The sequence below is a fragment of the Neomonachus schauinslandi genome, chromosome 14, assembly GCF_002201575.2.
Source record: "Neomonachus schauinslandi chromosome 14, ASM220157v2, whole genome shotgun sequence".
In the NCBI taxonomy this organism is placed as follows: Eukaryota; Metazoa; Chordata; class Mammalia; order Carnivora; family Phocidae; genus Neomonachus; species Neomonachus schauinslandi.
Window position 1 is genome coordinate 90,892,952 of NC_058416.1, and position 19,747 is coordinate 90,912,698.

Below are 19,747 nucleotides of genomic sequence, written 5' to 3' on the forward strand. Positions count from 1 at the left end.
TGCACACACACCCACGCTCAGGTACACCCCCCCATGCACACCAGGTATGCACACACACCCACACACACGCATGCACACACACCCACACACATGCACACACAGCCACACGCGCACACACCCACTCCCTTGTACACACACCCGCATGTATGCACACACGTCCAAATGTACCCCTCACACCTGTGCACACGCATGCACACGTGTGCACCTGGACCCTTGGCCCTCAGCTGCAAGGAGCAGTTTGAATTCAGTCTCTGCTCCACATGGAAGCATTGCTCCTCTCACCCCCTGGGGCCTCGGGTGGAAGCTGACTTAGCTTCCTCCATGACTAGCACCGCGGACACAGCATGGTGGCGGATGAGCGTGGATGGCAGTGAGCACACAAGCCCGCGCGGAGAGCTGGAGCTGCTCAGCCTTCTTACCGACGTCCATGCCCACGGGCTCCCTTCCTGTCTCCCTTCCCGTGTCTCGGGGTCTCTCCTCTTCCCCACCATGCTCTTGATGCTTCATCACCTCTCCTTCTCCTCCTCCTTGACCATAATGACAGAGGCGGACGCACCCCGGACACAACCGTGGGTGTTCCCCAGTGGACGAAACCCTACTGCTTGTGTTTTCTTCCTTCCCCTTCCCCTCCCTGCTCTTTCATTTTCTCGTGTCTGTCAGCCTCTGTGTCTCTGTCTCTCTGTATGTCTCTCACTGTCTGTCTCTATCTCTGTGTCTCTGTATATCTCTCTCTGTCTCTGTATCTGTCTCTGTCTCTGCCTGTCTCTCACTATCTCTGTCTCACTGTCTCTGTCTCACTGTTTCTGTCTCTCATTATCTCTATCTCTCACCATCTCACTGTCTCTGTTTCTCTGTCTTCATCTCTCTGTCTCTCACTGTCTCTCTATCTCTCTACCTGTCTCTCACTATCTCTGTCTCATTGTCTCTGTCTCTCACTGTCTCTCTGTCTCTCTCTGCCTCTGTCTCTATCTCTCACTGTCTTACTGTTTCACTGTTACTCTCTGTGTCTCACTCTCTGTCTCTCTGTCACTCTGTCTCTGTCTCACTCTATCTCGGTCTCTCTCTGTGTCACTATCTCTCTCTCTCTCTATCTCTCACTATCTCACTCTGTCTCACTCTCTCTCACTCTCTGTGTCTCTGTCACTCATTCTGTCTCTCACTTTCTCTGTCTCTCTCTGTCTCTGTGTCTCTGTCACTCTCACTCTGTCACTCTCACTCTGTCACTCTCCGTCTCTGTCTCCCACTCCGTCTCCCACTCCGTCTCCCACTCTCTCTCTCACTCACACTCTCTGTCTCTCTCTCTGTCTCTCTCTCTGTCTCTCTCTCTGTCTCTCACTCTCTCACTCTGTCACTCCGTGTCTCGGTCTCTTCTGTGTCTCGGTCTCACTGTCTCTCTGTCTCTCACTCTGTCTCTCACTGTCTTTCACTCTTGCTGTCTCTCACTCTGTCTCACTATCACTCACTCTGTCTGTGTCTCTGTCACTCACTTTCTCTGTCTCTCTGTCTCTCACTCTGTCTCTCTGTGTCTCTCTCTGTGTCTCTGTGTCTCTGTCTCACTGTCTCTCTGTCTCTCACTCTCTGTGTCTCTCGCTGTGTCTCTGTGTCTGTCTCACTCTGTCTCACTCTGTCTCTTACTCTCTTTGTCTCACTATCTCTCAATGTCTCTCACTCTGTGTCTCTGTCACTCGGTCTCTCACTTTCTCACTCTCTCACTCTCACTCTGTCTCTATCTCTCCCACTCTTTCTCACTGTCTCTCTCTCTGTCTCTCACTTTGTCTCTCACTGTGTGTCTCACTCAGTCTTTCACTTTCTCACTCTCTCTCTCACTGTCTCACTCTTTCTCACTCTGTCTCTCTTGGTGTCTCTCTCACTCTCGCTGTCTCTCTCTCTCAGTCTCTTACTCTCTCTGTCTCACTATCTCTCACTCTGTCTCTCACTCTGTGTCTTTGTTACTCACTCTGTCTCACTTTCTCACTCTGTGTCTCTCTCTGTCTCTGTGTCTCTCTTTGTGTGTCTCTCTCTGTGTGTCTCTGTGTGTCTCTCTCTGTCTCTGTGTCTCTGTGTCTCTGTGTCTCTGTCTCACTCTGTCTCACTCTGTGTCTCTGTCTCTCTCTGTGTCTCAGTCTCTGTCTCTCCATTCTTCTCTCTCTGTCTCACTCACTCTCGCTGTCTCTCACTCTCACTCTCTGTCTCTTTCTCTCTCTCTGTCTCACTATCTCTCACTCTGTCTCTGTCACTCACTCTGTCTCTCACTTTCTCATTCTCTGTCTCTCACTCTCTCTGTGTCTCTGTTCCTCTGTCACTCTGTGTCTCTGTGTCTCTGTGTCTGTCTCTGTCTCACTCTGTGTCTCAGTCTCTGTCTCTGTCTCCTTCTCTCTGTATCTCTCTGTCTCTGTGTCTCTGTCTCTCACTTTCTGTCTCACTGTCGCTCACTCTCTCCCACTCTGTCTCTCACTATCTCTGTCTCGCTCTGTCTCGCTCTGTCTCTGTCTCTCACTCTGTCTCTCTGTGTCTCTGTCTCCCCTCCTCTCTCTCCCCCCCTCTCCTCCCTTCCCTCTTGTCCTTACGTCCACATCCCGCAGGGAAGTCCGACCCCCACGGTCCCTGCGGCTCCCGCCCCACGAGGCCGCCTTCCCTCCCGCTGCTGGGGTGCCAGCCGCAGGGTCCCGGGAGGAGCCCCGGTGGGGAAGGCGCAGCCCAGCGCCCGTCAAGGGCTCCGGGTCACAGACACACAGACGTGCGGGGACCCCGTTCCTGAAGGGGGAGCGTTTGCAAAGCACCCAGATCCCCGCCCCGCAGGGAACGGCTCCGTAAATTGTCACCCCGAATTCCGAGGATCGCGGAGCAGCCTAGCGGGCGCTCGGACGCACATTCTGCGGGGCCCCCAGCGCGTCCCCTGACGGAGCCCGCACCCTCCTGCAGGCGGGAGCAGGGGGTGTGCCGAGGTCGCAGGGTCCAAGGTGGCGGTGGGCTCGGACACGTAAGGGCGCTCGGGGGCCACGAGAGCGCGGTGGGTGCCGAGCGGGAGGTGTGCACGGACTCGGGGCCAGCCTCCAGCAGGGCCCCCTGTTTCTGCCGCGGCCGCTCCAGACTTGCCCCCTTAAGGTCGTGCCGGGGCTCGCAAGGCGTCCCCGTCTTGCTGTGACCGAGCCCACTGCCTCCCGCGCAGGACATGCTCAGCCAGCCTTGGCCTGACCCTGCGCCGCAGGTCGCGGGAGAGAGGAATCCGCGAGGTCGGCTAGCCTGCTGTGCGGCGGCCCCGGGGGCGACGTCCTGGGCTCGTCTGTCCACACACTCCTCTCTCTCTCTCTCTCTCTCTGACCGTGGAGAAGTGACAGCATTAAGCCTTTCCTCTGGCCCCAGGCCGCTGAGTCCTTGCTCTGTTCTGAGGACGGTGCTGGGAAGCACGATGGTTGATAGACCTAAACCCATAAACAGCGCCGGCCAAGAAATTGAAGGGCATTTAAAAAGTTTACCCACATGCTGTTTAGATAACTTCTCTAATGAGGAAAAGGGACCTTATATGACTCCGTTATCCAGCCGTTCCCAGGCCTCGGGGACACAGAGCTGCTAGTTCCGGCCCGGCTCCGGGAGGTCAGGGTCGCTCCGCTCACAGCCCTGTTTAGAGGTCGGGGAGGCCAACGCAGGTGGTTATGGTGATTATTCCCTCTGGTTGCAGACTAGTTATTTCTCTGTGCAAATCGACAGTTTGTTCCCTTTATTTATGTATTTTTTTTTGAGGCGTAATTGACATTATTTTAGTTTCAGATGTACAGTGTCATGCTTCAATATTTGTACATATTGCAAAACGATTGCTGCAATAAGGCGAATTAACATCTGTCACCACCACAGTGTTATATGGTCTGCAAGGGGCTGTCCAAACCACTAGGTCCTGGCAGAAACTTCGTTCATCTTCCCCGTGCAAAGGGAAGTGTTCATGATGGAATTTTTAAAAAATAATGTTTATACTCTATTGAACAAATGGAAATTTGACCAGTAGAGGTTCTTGGGGTATAGATAGTTTCAGAAGTATATATATATATTCTTTGTTTATCCATTCATTTATCCATGATTACATTTCATCATCTATCCTGCCTACATAGTTTGAAAAAATTTATCACTAAGATTACCATTTTGGGGAGAATCCAAACGCAAAAATCTGGAGTAGGCAGACAGACAGACACACCCCAGGCCCCGTGTTAGACGTGAGAATGTAGTACAGATGGATCAGAGAGCCTGACACAGCAAATCTATTAACAAACAAAAGTATTCGAGTACTAGTAAGTGCTGTGGGCGAACAAGTAAGCGGTTGGCAGAAAGGGCGGAGGTGGTGGTGCGTGGGCGTCACTGGGGCCGAGGCTCCGGTGGTCGGGGCGCTGGTGCTCGCGGCAGGAGGAGCATTACAGGCGGGGACTGGTGTCCTCCGTGGCGTACGCTTGTGTCGAACGATCATGGGCCTCCGGGACGGACTCTCCTGCAGCTTCAGGGGATGAGGTTCCCGCTCACGAGTCACAGAGAAGGGGCGGGTGTGTGGGATCGGAGGAAAACCTGAAAAGGAGAAAGGAAGGGAGGGCTGTGTTAACACTCCTTCGGAGCATCAGCTGTCCGCGCCAGGCTGAGTCCAGCACGTTGCACTGGGATGAGAAATTGTTCCTGGAGAGCTCGATCTAACCGTGGTGGTGTCAGCTGAATAGCTCTCTTGCTCCGTCATTTATTCGTTAGGGCCGAAGTCCCAGAAGGAGCCGCGTGATCAGCTTGCTGTCTTGCCTACGCAGACACGTCTTTTTTTTTTTTTTTTTAGATTTTTTTTATTTATTTGACAGAGAGACACAGCAAGAGAGGGAACACAAGCAGGGGGAGTGGGAGAGGGAGAAGCAGGCTTCCCGCAGAGCAGGGAGCCCGACGCGGGGCTCGATCCCAGGACCCCGGGATCATGACCTGAGCTGAAGGCAGATGCTTAACGACTGAGGCACCCAGGCGCCCCCGCAGACACGTCTTTATGGGGTTTATCCGGTGGAAACCAAGGTGCTTGTATAACCTGGACATCTCAGGTCACCTTCTTTTTGGGAACGTAGCCCCAGAGGGTCTTTCTTACTCCCAAAAGAACGAGATTTGCTTGTTCTGATTATACTTGTAGGGCTATGGATTTTTATGCCTGAGGTTGTAAAGGGGAACCTACGTGTTGAAGTTAGTTCTTAGGCACGTCTTGTTAGCGCCATGCAATGCTTTAGTTAGAATAATCACCATAATTGCTAACATGAAGATTTGGGGAGATTTCGAAGAAAGAATCAGCAAAATCTGGGTTTCTGACTTCTCCCTAAAAGCGGGAGAAATGGCCGTGCTGAGCAGACCTCCCTGCAGAGCCGCAGGGACCGGCTGGGGAGCAGCTTGGTCCTCAGGACACACACCTCCCAGAGGGCCGCGGCCCCCACCCCGAGACCCTCGGCCCCACCGCGGTGGCTCCCGTTTCTGGCACCTGCTGTGGTTCCGCTGCCGCCAGGTGGGAGACCGTCGTGAACATCCGGGCCCGGCCCCCAGGCACATTTCAGTTTGCAAGCCCGCCACTATGCATCTCCATTCCGTCTGACCATCTGTGTTGCCCGTACTTGGCGTCTGGGGCGACACAGTGGGGTGTTGTCCTTGTCTGAAGTCCGGTGATATGGGATAGCAGGCCGTCTGCGGACCCCAAGCCCCTTCTCCCACAGACTCTCGCTAGCTCGGGGGGCTTCCTGTGCGAACAAGACCACCATCTCTTTACGCTCTCAGCCTTTCTGCCCAGAACGATGGTGGCCGATAGTGAATGGGGATGATAGGGAAGGATTTACCATCCACAGCGTTGATTGGATGAAGATGTGGGTTGTGAAGCAGATTCCGCACCTGTTCTTGGCACGTCGGATGTCATTCCCTTTTCTGACCCCACCCCGCCCCGCCCACCCCAGATGAATAACAAATCAATGATGTTTCCCTCTTCAAAATGAATAGCCTACATTTTAGGGGGGAAAAAAGCATGGTAGAAATGGAAATGAGTATTTTTGATTTTGACATTCCAGAGTCTCCGTATTGCATTGCTAGAGTAGATCCACTTCTGGTGGACATCGGCTGAAGTCACGTGTCTCCACGTCTTAAGCTTTTAAAGGAATGCATGTCCAAACATTTGAATAAAACAGAAATATAAAGGAATAGAAATCTTATGTCTTCCGTGCAGTTGCTCAGTTTCCTCGCCCCTAAAATACGGCTGTCCATTTCTAGGCTATCCATGCAGAATATCTCTCTCTCCCTTTCCATCCTTCCCTTCCCCCTTGCAGGCTGAACAGCTGTGTTTTCCACAAATAGCTGATACTAACACATTTTCTCTCACCTTGATTTTTTGACAGTACAGCTTGAGGAACATTTCACATCAGGACACGTGCATCAGCTTTGTCCTAATTACATCCTGGTCCATTATTGTAGGTGCTCCATCCTTAGTACCTGGTCTCTCTGCTGATGAGCATTATCTTTGTTCACTGCTCTCCGTACTATAAAAAAAAATCCTGCAACAAATACCCCTGTGCGTAGCTCTCTGATCCCATGTGTGAGCCTATCTCTAGCACAAACTTCCAGGAGCTGAATTACTAGATCAAAGTGCACTTGAAATGTGTATCGTCATTGCGGTATTGCCCTCCAGAAAGGCTGCACCTTCCACCAAAAACGTTGTAGAATTCGCCAGCTTAGTACTTGTAACTGTTCGTCAGTCAGCTGGCTGAGCTGGGACAGGCGAGCTCACTGAGTTTAAGCATGCCTCTAAAAATTATTAGCAACGTTGAACGTCTTTTCATATATTTAAAAATAATTTTCATTCCTTTTTCTTTGAACTGCCTGTTGATGTTCTTTGCCCCAATGTTCTATTGTTGGTTTAAATTTTAATAGTGGGAGTTTTAATGAATACAATAAATTTAATACATTTCTTTAAAAAGAAATCAGTACATTTCTGTCCCATGTATTACATAAACATCACTCCCCAATTTGATTTAGCTTGATTTATTTTTATGTGTGGAAATATTTTAAAAATTCACATAGATGTATCACCTGGTTTCCTCAGAAGCTTTTATGTTTTATTTTTATTACATTTAAGTTTTTTTAATTTAATTTTTTTTAAAGATTTTATTCATTTGAGAGATAGAGCGAGCACAAGCAGAGGGAGTGGGAGAGGGAGAAGCAGGCTCCCTGCTGATCAGGGAGCCCGACGCAGGGCTCCATCCCAGGACCCTGGGACCATGACCTGAGCCAAAGGCAGACGCTCAACGACTGAGCCCCCCAGGCGGCCCTTAGAGACCACTTTTATCATAAGCTAGTTTCACGTGTGCATGGCGATATTTACAGGTCTTTTCCACTGAACTGTCTATTCGTACGCAGTGCCAGATCCTCTTTGTAGTTGTGACCTCGTGACAGGTCTCACTGTGTGTGAGGTCCAGGTCCCCCGCCCCCGCTGCTCTCCCCGTGCAGGTTTGTGGGTTATTCTTGCTTGTTTCCTTTTCTTGATAAGCTCCGAAATGAGCTTTCCCTCACACAAAATCTCTCAGCATGTTTACAATGAATTTCCTCATGTTTATATATGAATTCAAGGGTTGGTTGACATTTTTATGATTTTGAGTTCTCTTTTCCAAAAACAGGTTACAAAATTCTTCATTATTCAAGGGTGCTCGTCCATCCCTCGGTATTATTTTATTGTTTTCTTTGTGAGAATTTTGTATGGTTCTCATTCTTTTGCACTTAAATGTCTTCCCTTTGTGGGCTGCATTTACAAAAGAGAACTTTTCTTCCGTTCTGTTTTCGCGTTATCGTTTGAATACAGGGAAGCTGTTTACTTTCGCGGGTCACATCTGTATAAACCTCCTTACTCACTTCTTTCCTGGTGGGTAACAGGGCTTCATTGTACCAAATTCATTCCTTATTTGTAAGGATGTTTCCTTTTTTCATTCTCATTGTGAGGCATACCTCATTTGAAAATAATGGTCGTATTATCTCCTCTTTAAACATTTTTTTACGACGAATAACAGAGACAACTTCATTAATTTTTACTTCTCTACGATCTGGCAGACCCTTCGGGCGGTTGATGACTATGCCGTCACCTGGACCACTATGTCCACTTCTGGGAACTAATCACAGAGAGCTAATTGGGGAGCAGATTGGAGCCAGGCGAGGGGCTGAGTGCGTGGGGAGGCGGTGCCCCCCAGGACTATCCCCCAGACCCCACCATGGAGCCTGGATAGGAGCAAATACATGAAATAGTTCATGGGGTATTAAGTAGGACAAGCAGAGTAGGACAGGGCGTATCTGCATGAAATCCTGTCTGCTCAAAGTACAAGGGTGGTAAAGAAATCCTGAAGTGGTTACATTTAGTATGTTGGAAGCAGGGCGAGAGCAGAAACACCAGGGGCCGTCTTGGGGAGACTTGGAGTGAGCCTTGCCCCTCAAACCCAGCCGGTGAGGCGATTTCTGAGGAAGCATCGGCCTCTTGTGTCTACAAATAGGCAAACAATATAATTACCTGACAGGTTATTGTTACAATAAAACAAGGAGGTGTTTGTTAAGAGCCTTACATGAGGTCAGTGATATTGGTGCTGGTTTCCTCCTCTTTTTAAATCATTTTAAGCTTACTTCTTTCCCTTGCCTGATTGCATCAGGTGTGTCATCTAAAACAGTATAAAGCAATAACGGGATAGTGGCCGTTCTTGCCTGCCTTCTGACCCGAAAGGACACGCTTCTTGTGTGGCCCCGTTAGGCCTAGAGCGTGTGTTGAGTTTATTCAGATTCCTCCTCAGCGAATCCCACAGTCGCTGTGATGTTGCTCCTTCCTCCGCTCACCGTGTGGAGGGTCAGCGGCTCTTCCGTCCTGATGGCGATTTAACATGTTTATTCTTTTCTTCCCCACCAGGGTTTGAGGTCTTGGCTTCTGCTTCCCATTACTGGCCGCTGGAAAATGTGGATGGGATCCATGAGCTTCAGGACACAACTGGAGGTAGACATGGGTGGTGAGAGACCCCGAGGCCGCAGGAACGGGAGACGCGGGGTCGGGGGCTGTCGGGGGACACGGGCGTGGACACCGTCCACTTTGAAGCCAGGAGATTAGTGGAGATTAGGACACGTTGGGGAGCTTCCCCCTAGTCACTGTTCACCCAAAGTATTTTATTTACTAGAACCCTGATATATTTTTATCATGGAAGGACAGAACTTGTGGTTCAAAATATCATTAACCTGTGTGCCTTCCCCCCAACAACCTTAAAGCAAAAGCAGCTGTTTGAAGCTTGAAGCTGCAGATGGTGGGTCAGTCTGCCTACGAGTCTAGATGTACGTTTTCTAGACAGACCAAACTGGCATCATCTGCATGCCTGCCAAAACGGGGGCCATTTGAGCCGAGTGCCGAAGGGCGTGCCAACCAGCACTGCTGTGCACGTTCATGGGGTCGCCGGTTCACTCAGCAGGGGTACCCCGCCGACCGATCGGCCTCTGCACACGTCACTGGCAGCTCTCTCGAAAAGACCGAACAGCACCCAAGATGCTCCCAAGCTCCCTAAGTCCATGGAAAATACAGCCTCTATGTAACCGAATTCAGACATCTGCCGTAAGGAGAAACCCCAGATGCCCCCGAGCACTTTCTCCCATTCCAGTAAAGAAGCATTCCCAGTACAAGTTTTGAGTGCCTTGGGATGCTTTTACATTTTAATTTTATTTCCTTGTTGCTCTTGAGTAAGTCACATGGCTGTGACCTAGGCAGCAAGGTGGTTGCAACCATCCCCGCACAAGCTCACGTCGGGTCTCTCTGTTCTGTGCGCTGGAGTTTTTATAAAACACCCCCACACTGCTGACTACTGTGCTTTCCACACCAGCACACTGGCATTTTCCTTACCTAAGGAAATCACCGCCTAAGATTCTAAAATGTTTCCCTTAAAATTTGTAAACCGAGAAGCATTCTGGCTAGACTCTGGGCCACCGGTGTCCTCAGAGTGGGAGCCGCCAGGGAGCAGGGACCTCTGGGAGGGTGGAAGGACCCACCTGTGCAAGACCAGCCCGGGGGCCATCAGCTTGCCCTCCTGCCTGCCTGCGCATGGCATGGGGCATGGCGGCCACACGGAAGACCCTCCTGGAGCTCTGTGTTTTCTTGGAATAGTCTGCACCGCAGGGGTGTAAGCTCCCTGTGGAGGTCATTGCATGACCAGCTCGCATGAAAATGGACTGCTTCCCACCCCCCCGTTACAATCTCATCTCTCTTCTCAGGGCCTTTATTTTAAAACCTGTGAAAAGAGACCATCCCACCAAGTGGAAACGCATTGTCAACATAATTCCTTGTTCAGGACACAGAAACTAACTCTTTAGTAGTTATTTCAAACAGTAGCTCAGATACTTCTGTTCCTCTCCTAACCCCTCGACACGGCTCACCGCTGTGATCAAACCAGGAACGTTGGGTGTCTTGAGCACCTGCCCCTGTGGGGGGTTCTTGTAAAGTCCTGTCATCACCAAGACACAATTAGGTCGCGGCTGAATTTTGTTGACCAACGTTAACTTCCCGAGAACTCAGCATGTTCATGGGTGTCCCAGAACACACGAATAGTGATGGTGTCACTGCAGCCCCTGGATCTGTTCTTCATGTGACGATGCCCGGCTGGCTCGTTTCGGTTCCATCTCAGGCTTCTCCAGAGACAGAGGAGGGTCCGTCGGCACCGTTTGCTGCCGGGGACAGTTGAATGGCTTTGGCAGCCGTCGGGTGCTCGTGCAGCTGTGTTATTTGTCGCTGAATCCTCTGTCGTTGTGTCCACGTGTCGTGATACTGTGCCGTCGCCTCCATGCTGTGTCCCCGGCTCGTCAGTCGTGACATCACCACCACGAACCCTCTTGTTAAGGCCATTTTACGGCTGAGCTCAGTTCCATATCTCTCAACCAAGTGTCCGAGGGTGCTGGACGCAGCACATCGGAGCCCACGTTTGTGGCAAGAGCCAGCAGCCATCACGCCCTGGCTCTGGGACTGGGGGGCCAGGGCGTCGGCCACGGTGGCGTCCAGCGCGTGGGAGGGCAGGGGGTGTTGGGGGGGAGGCGAGGTTGGGAGAGAGAATCCAAGATGCTTGCCGGGTGAAAGACCGCTTCTCGGTGCGCGTCAGGTTGAGAGATATGCCGGTTCCATTCGTCACTCATGTCACTCATTTGTTGTGCTTTTTCTTTTGTCATCCCACCTAGTGTTGCGAACCCACAACCTCACTGTGCTTCCTTCCCATAACTCTACCTTTGTTCGTACCAATGACTCTGCCTACTCAAATTTCTCTGCAACCGTAGGTGAGCACTTGTATCCTTCCGTTCCGTGTTCGGTCGAGTTTGGATCTGCAGTGAATCTAGGGGCCGGTCCGATTTGGTTCTATATCAATTCACTTTGTCTTGGCTAGCGAACAAGTCTATACCCAAGAACGCGGCCCAAGACCCGGGGTGTTGGGGGTACCTGCTTCCAGCTGGGTTTAGAGGTAGCACCATGACAGCGGTGCATTAGAAGATGCATGTAAGCTTCACGTGACCAGTGTCTCCCGAACCAGTTGCTTGCTTTCAGACCGACACATGAGATACTTCCTAAAAATAGAGATTGTTTGGGTTTTTAAATGGTGTATATTCTTTGGGGGAGGAAAAGCATACCCTTTGAATGAAAAATTGAAGTTGATTTTAAGATACCTCCCCAAAAATTTGATCTCTTACAAACATTACAATCAGCGTGTCTTCTGTAGCTGGATATTTTTTTCTTTAATTTTTAGAAGCTGCCTGACAAAACACCCAGTAGAGTCAGGGTTAAATTATTATCTTACTTAATAACCTCAGAGCCCGTATGTTTCCTATTTTTCCCACGCAGCTCAAAGCAGAAGGGAGAGGTCTCCCCGAGCAGTGTAGAAAGTGAGTTAGGATAATTCAGGGGTCATGCCGTCAACGGTTTTCAGCACAACACCTAGCCTGGTTGCCCTTCTAGCTGTGAGGTGTTTGGCTTCCAAAATTCATTTTTCCAGTCAGACGGTCTTGATGAGGGGTTTACACAGCCTAGCTCAATCATGCAGCTGTTAATTTTGCAATACATTTAATTTCGTAACATATAGATCCCCCCCACCCCCAGCTATAAATGAGATAAACAAAAAATAGAGAGTTTAAAATGGTAAGGAAGAACACGGAGGCCCGTTGGGTGGGTTATCCCCTTGACAGAGGCCGTTGGAAAGCCCGCACTGGGGTCAGGCCCCAAGAGCTCAGCGCCCTGCCGTACGTCTCCCCCTGTGTGGCAGCTCAAGGGCAGGGGGCAGGTGCCTCTTCAGCAGAGGAGGTATCTGGGCGACTTTGACCCCAACGAACAATAAATGCTTAATCACACTTGGTTTTTATAGTCTTCGCTATCAGTCCTGTAAACCATTTACCCCACACTCACACCATCAGGGACGTTTGGCATGGGAATGGGGCCAGACGGAAGGGGGGACGGAGCAGCGAGCACCAACGGGGGCTCATGGCCACTCCGCCTGGAGCTAGCAGACCCCGCTGGGATTTTCTCCCAGAGTCTGAGCATGGATTCTTGCAGAATTGTAGGTTCCCACGTCTAGGATTAGGGGCTTCCAATGAGAGCTCACAGGGAGAAAAAGTTTATTTAGGTGGTCTTCAAGCTCAAACATGTACCTAAGCGTTTCACTTAGAAGATGGGCAGGAGGCGCTGCTGAAGCCTGTGGACGGAGCTGAAGTTCGGGACAGTAGGAGGCTGTCACCTGGGAACCCAGCCCCCGGCCGATGGAATAATTAGAGTGTCGTTACAGTATGGTGCATAGTACATACAAATACAGTAGTAATTGATGACAAAATATTAATACGACCAATTTATTATTTAATAGTCACATCTTGTTATATGATTTCTAACTTAACTAGGACTAAATATTAAATATGAAGCATTAATATTAATATATAGGATACATAGTATTATAAACATAAATAATACAGTGTGTTGATGTGTAAGCTGTTTATAAGTCTGATGATCGCTGATGCCCGATGTTGTCGCTCTTCTTACGTAGACATCGTGGAGGGGAAGGTCAACAAGGGCATTTACCTCAAAGAGGAGAAAGGAGTCACCCTTCTCTACTACGGGAGGTACAAAGCCTCCTGCATCAGCAGCCCAGCACAGTGTGACCCGGATGGTGAGTGGGGCGCCGGCGGGTGGGGGTGCAACCCCGTGGTTGTGCAGAGCCTTTGTGGACACAGGGTGGTGGGTGGGAGGGGCGGCAGGGGAGGGGGTGCAGGAGCCTGGGATTCTAACCAGAGATATGTCCTGGACACTGAGAGCTAATACTGTCTTGAGGAGATGTGAGAGCAAACTATTTAATCTTGTAAAGAAAAACAAAAACCCGCCATAGAAATAGACACGGTGATGTCACATCGGGACTTGGACGGGGCCGTGGCCTCTGTGGGAAGTAAATTGGTGGTGTGGCTCCCACCACGTTATTTCTGACTCTGGAATGTTGGTGGTGGCCCTGGGCAGGGCAAGCCTGTGACACTCCTGCCCTGGGCTGGTTTCTTTTATCCCCGGGCCTGGGGGCTGGTGGGGGGCCGCCCCTGCAGCGAGCCACGGGCCCGTGGTGGGAAGCGCGCCCTGGACAAGGCACATGTAGGCAGCAGAGGAGTTGGCAGGCTCTGCCCTTTTCCCGTCCTCCTGTGAAAAGTGATCTGCTCTCCAGGATCAGAGGTCCAGACAACGGGTATCTGGGCCGCATTTCAAACCTCTGAAAAGTTGTCTGACGTCCAAATCAGCTTCAGGCCTTCAAGTTCCGTTACCCCGGGCAGAATGAGAATATTCATTTTGGGGGAAAAAAGAAAGAGTTTAACGCAAGCCTGTCTGAAAGCAAAGGCCGTTCGGACATCCAATGGCCTTCTCAAAACAACGTTGTGATGAACTTGTCATGCACAATTTTGGGACATATGGACTTCATTCCAAGAAAAACAAAAGCTTAACAAGGCAAAAACATGTCGGTGGGGGGGATATGTTTTGGACTTTGCAGAACCCAGAATATTTAGAAATGGTTTTGAGGTCCAAAACCACGGCCAGGTTTACAAACCCAGTGTCTGAGCCATTCTGGAGTTCGGACAGCCCTATAAACACATCAGGCTTATTTGTTTCTCTAAATGAAAAACAGCCTGGGCGCAGCTGTGGCCACTAGGAGGGCCTGCGGGGCAGGAGGGCTGGGGGGCCCAGGCCTGCGGGGAGTGGCTTCTCTTGGGGGACAGGTTCCCTGCTGCTCTGGCTCCCGGCGGGGGATCTTAGGTCGTTCGGGAGGTAGGCGGCGCGGGTCCCCGGAACTGTGATGATGGGGGCACGTCCGGGACCACCAGCCCTTGCGGGGGCTCCCGTGAAGGGACCACGGGGGTCAGAGCTCTGGGAAGTTTCAGCTGAACTCCGAAACCACAGACTCGGGGCCCTGGGCTGGCTCCCGCCTGTGGCTGTGTTTGGCTTGGCAGGTATGGGGGAATACACAATGTTAACTAGCTGCCAATGTGGAAAAATAGAACTTCCATATAAATATATGGATTTCCAGTTTCTCTTGAGAAACCACCCCTTCCCCCTGCTGACTCTGGTTGGATAACTGCGTAGCAGCCCCCGTTGTCACGGACACTGTCCCCCAGGCCGTCAGGCCCTCCTGGGCCCTTGCCATCAGGGTGCCCGCGGGACACAGAGCATGGTCAGAGCACAGGCTCCGGTCCCAGTTCTCCTGTCTGCGTGACCTCGTGCAACCGCCCCCCTGAGTCCGTGTCTGTCAAACGGGTCAGTGGCAGTCCTTCCTCACGAGGCTGCTGTGGAGCTGGACGGAGCCACCGGGCTCCTGGCAGGTGCAGCCCGGCTGGGACGGGCCCCCTCGGTGATGGCCCCGCGAGAAGGTTTGCAGCCTCGGCTCCTCTTGCCAGGGCATCCGTCCCAACGAGAACCCCACCTTGCCTGCTTGGAGAGCAACCCCCCCACCCCAGGGGGACTGACCCACCATAACGACCCAGCATTATCGATCACTGACCATGTGACTATCACGGGACCAATCTCATTACACGTATTAGCTCATTCATCCTCAAAAAGAGTGAGACAGACAAGAGCGTGGGGCAGCAGGCAGAGCCGCCAAGTTTGGCTTCATGTCCCCTCCGATAGCGGCTTCTTGTGTGCTGGAGTTGGCTGGAGCCGTTCAAACCATCGTGCGGCCCCTTTCTTTACAGTAGGGCCGGATATAAAATGAAGCCAGGAAGCCTTACATCACCCTTGGCTCCGGGAGATGGGGCTGGCATGAGGCTTCCTGCAGATACCGACGAAGGTTGGGCATTTCTCAGTCTGCACCCCTCTGTCTGCATGTCTGCTTCCCGGGGACAGGGAGCCGAGCACGCGTGACATCCGAGCACCACGGTGTGCGCCCCCACGTGTATCCTGCGCTCAGGCAGTTTCCCTGCAGCGGGCGTGAACATGCATTTCTGGGTTCCAGATAAACAAGAGTGCAGGCAAAGTCTGCCCAGCGCTTTCCAAATTAACGTCCCTGCAGCGCACCCAGTGTGTGGGACGATTTCAGGTGATGCCGGGCAATTAGAGACATTAATGGCTATGTTTTTATCTGAACACAGATAGCTCATCAGAAATGTGATTTCTGGGCTCCTGGGTGACTCAGTCGTTAAGCGTCTGCCTTCGGCTCAGGGTCCTGGGATCGAGCCCCGCCTCGGGCTCCCTCCTCGGCGGGGAGCCTGCTTCTCCCTCTCCCTCTGTCTGCTGCTCTGCCTACTTGGGCTCGCTCTCTCTCTGTTAAAAAAAAAAAAAATGTGATTTCCCAGCTACAGTTTAGGAAGAGACTTCAGTAAGCCATGAGCTTTAAAAACGGGTGGACTATGAAAACAATGTCGATAATGATGGAAGGAAAGGGGTGGTCAGGTATGAAGGATTCGGGGACCTGAGATGTGGGGTCTTTCCCGATACATCCATCCCATCCTCCTCCACACGTTTGTCTCTGTTTCTCTAGGGGTTTTTTGGTGGTATTAGTGGACTCAGGCGTATAAGCCATTACTTTTATGATAAAAACTAACATTAAAATGAAGAGCGACCTTCCCCGCTCCCTGTCCACCTGGTCAACTATTTTTATATTTCTTATTTCTAAATTCTCTTGTGGTCCCAATTCATGGTTTTGGCTGATTTTTTGGGAAAAAAAGAAGACATTTTTAGGAGCAGAGTTGAAGTCTGAGTTTTTTTAAAAGGAGTAAACAGCTGAGCAGCTGAGCCGCCGCCCCATGCGCGCCCTCGGCCAGGCCGCCCACCACCATTTCCTGCGCCCACGGCCGCTCCTGCTGGACCCGATCTCCATCTGCTCTCCGCCCTCCTGCGTTTCTGTCAGCTCACAGGGGTCCTCCCTCTTGGCAAACGGTGCCTGCTGGGGAAGTTTCTCATGGGCACTGGGTGCAAGCTGGGGAAGCTTTTGAGGATCTTTGAAGGGAAGAAGGCTATTTGGATGCCTGGCCATTCTTGGACGTGAAGCTAAGGAAACACAGTCTGTGTTCCTGAAGGACAAGGTGTCTGTCCTTCATTCCCTACAAGCTGTGAGTGCGCACGTGGGGAAACTCAGCCCAGGGAGGGATCCTTCCTGGAATGTTCTAGCACCTGGTTTCACCCACATGTAGACCTTGAGGGCTCAGCTCAGGTGTTCCTTCCAGACAGGTGAGCCCCTCTGTCTGCACTCCCATGGCTCACTGCACGTTCCTCTCCAGCTCGTGCACGGCGGTTGATGGCCTGTTCGTCATCCGTCTTCCCTGCGCGGGGGCAGCTCTGTGAGGCTGGGGACTGTGTCAGTCTTGGTCACCGCGGTATTTTCGGGGATGAAAACCAGCATCATAGATGCTTCCTACGTGTCACTGAGCAGATGCATCTAGTCAGGCTTTCGGATGCTCCAAACCCTTCAGACGCTTCTCCATCGTGTTTGACAGGCTGCTCGCTGCTCTGAAAGCGGAGCTTCGTTCTGTCTTCGTTCTCCTCCGACCTGTAGAAGTTCTCTCTGACCTTGGACCACTTCCACCTGGAGTGACTTCCTCCCATTACGTCTGACGCCAGTTCAATTCTAAATCACGTCGGCTGCTCTCAGAAAAGGCGCTCTTGCTGGTGTACTCACCCGCTTAGCTTTGCTCCCTGGTCCACGGGCCCCCCGTTTTCTGCCCCCGCACAGAACTTCCTCCGCATGTAAACACTGGGACGGCCACCAAAGCCCCGTAGCAGCACCTGCAATTCCTTCCCAGCCTTGAGGTGACTTCTCCCCCTTTGTATGAGGTTACTAAATCCAAGAGGCTGCCAGTAAAATGCTCAGCTAGTTGCAGGATGGAGTTTCAGGAAAGAAATTTTCAGAGGCGTCTGGCGGACGCAGGCTGGGCATGGATCCAGCCGCCATCTTCCTGGGACAGTCTGGGGTTATGGGGATGTCGGAGTGTGTGGAGCGGATGGTCCTCTGGGGAGTATTCACCCGTACGCTCACGTTACAGATGGGGAAACCAAGGCGCAGAGGCTCGCGAGATCTGCCAGAGCTGCACACTGATTTAGGGCAGTGAGTCTGAGTGTCGTTTATCAACCATGGGCAGCAGGGTCACTTGCAGAGATGGTTGAGAGTCGAAGTTCTCGGGCTCCAGTCCAGGACCTACTGACTCCAAATCTCCATGGACAAGGCCCGGGAGCCCATATTTTTAGGCAGGACCTCCAGGTGATTCTCGTGGACCCTGTCCCCAAATTGGCCACGGCTGACCATCCCACAAATGTATTTTGTTTGGTAGTAGTAGGTGGGTCCTCTGGTGGTTTTTATATTTTAATGAGCCTTCTAAACTGTTTTTAGCCGAACATCCCAGCTCGGGAAATTTGCAGGAACAGCCTCCCACGGTGCTTTAAATAAACTTTTTAAAATTAATATCCAACTCCTATATGAGACATTTCAGTTAAAAAAACTATACTTTCGACTTCTCTTGAAAAAAATTAGAAAATCCAGCAGTACTCCCACGCACCAGGTGGCAGGTGGTTGGGGTTGAGGGTTCCCAGGGATAGGTCGTACCGTGCTGACCTCCTGGGTCCCCGACACTCTCTGCTGCCTTCTGGGCTGGTTGGCATGCGCCACCACGGCTCACGCTGTCACTCTCTGAAAGCGGCAGTGATTGGGAGCAGAAGCGACTCCCACCGCGCCAGGTGTGTCGAGAAGAAGTGAGAGAGCCTCTTGTTGGTGCGGAGGCAGAAGCGAGTATTTGATCTGGAAAAGGCTTGCTCTGCGTGTGCTGCATGTTGAAAGCACACAGCCTGAGCGTCCTTTGTGAAGCCACCTGGATTTCCTGCTCATGGATGCTGTCCTCCGGGCCAGATGGGCTTTAGAGTTTACAGGCTCTGTTGTGCACGGTGGAGTCTGAGAGAGACCGTCCCGTGTGTCTCTGCTGTCTGTCACTGCATTCCATACATTACCCGTTCTCCTACCATTTCAAGCTCAGATATGCCTGAGGATGGAAATCCTCATCCATCACCCAGTGTTGGTGGTCCAGATTCTCCACCACTATGACCTTCGGCTCTTCTTCTCTCCATGTTTTGCCCCCGGTGGTGTCATCTCTCTCACTTTCTTTAGCTGTTATTTCTCGTCTTCTAACTATAGACCTGGAAAAAAAAAATAGGATATAGTATTGAAGCTTCACTATCCTCCCGGCCTCTTGGTGCCGAGTCAAAGTCCGATGTTGTGAGGGAAACACTACTCTGGGCCACAGTGTCGATACCTGTTCACTTCCCACCTTAGGAGGAAGACCTCTTGCGTTCATGGACAACCATACGTAGCCATACTCTTTCCTCCTGAGTTGTTCCATGTTTCTGAGGATGAATAAGTCTTATGAGCCATTCTCTGTGTTTTTTGGCAAGTGGGTCTCCACAGTCTTGAGAATGGACAACAGTAGATTGCTTGAAAATCGTACCAAGGAAGCATGCCCAGACAGACATGATTCTGTTGCCACAGTCCTGATGTGGGCAGAAAGGGGGCACGCCAGTGCCTTGAACTCAGCTTACCCGATGCAGACGATCGAGCCAGCGCTGCGGCAAGTTGGGAAGGTGTCTACACCAGAGAACAGTCCAGGACAGAATCCCTTCCTTTGACTGGTCTGGATTGAATGATGCAATTATCTACATTTACAGTCGTGGTGGAATGTTTTTTAAGATCAGTGATTCTTAAGTTTTACTCACTTCAGAACCACTTTTATAATTTTTACTGATTTGTGTGTACCGCCTGAACTATTATCGTACTTAGCGTTTTTCTTTAAATTTCACCACCTGGATGTAATTGAAAAAAACTATGTCCCTCCCACGAATTGAAAACTGGTAATAATTCCCGTAAGTGGGCGACACGTGTGTTACTGACTTCTACTTGGGGATCAATGCCCACCGAGGGCTCCACATTTGAGACAAGGCATTTCTTTGCTGAGTGGGGATTAGTGAGCATGACTTACACGCGGATGGATTTTCTCCTTGCTTCTGTCAGAAGAGCAGACAACTGAGGAGGAGGCGGCCTCTCGTGCTGTGATTCGTGTCGTGTCAGGGCGTGTCTCCATGCTAAAATCCTCTTGGAGCAGGTGTCCAGGACCCTAGGGTGTGCAATTACTCTTAAAAATACGGAGGTAGAAAATGTCATTTTCAGCAGCACTAAGCTGAAACGTGGGGACAGAGATTACATTTTAGTGTCTTAGGAGATCAGGGTTTGGGACC

The 19,747-nt window shown here is 51.2% G+C and overlaps 1 protein-coding gene across 1 annotated transcript in view; it reads left to right on the forward strand.

The window, feature by feature from the left end:
* The window catches only part of ADGRD1 (adhesion G protein-coupled receptor D1), a 124,073-nt gene that overhangs the window by 1,546 nt on the left and 102,780 nt on the right, over nt 1-19,747 (forward strand). Inside the window, exons 3-5 of the mRNA XM_021698578.1 lie at nt 8,915-8,998; nt 11,209-11,304; nt 13,050-13,172. Of these exons, the coding sequence (XP_021554253.1) occupies nt 8,915-8,998; nt 11,209-11,304; nt 13,050-13,172 (303 nt within the window). The remainder of the gene's footprint in view (nt 1-8,914; nt 8,999-11,208; nt 11,305-13,049; nt 13,173-19,747) is intronic.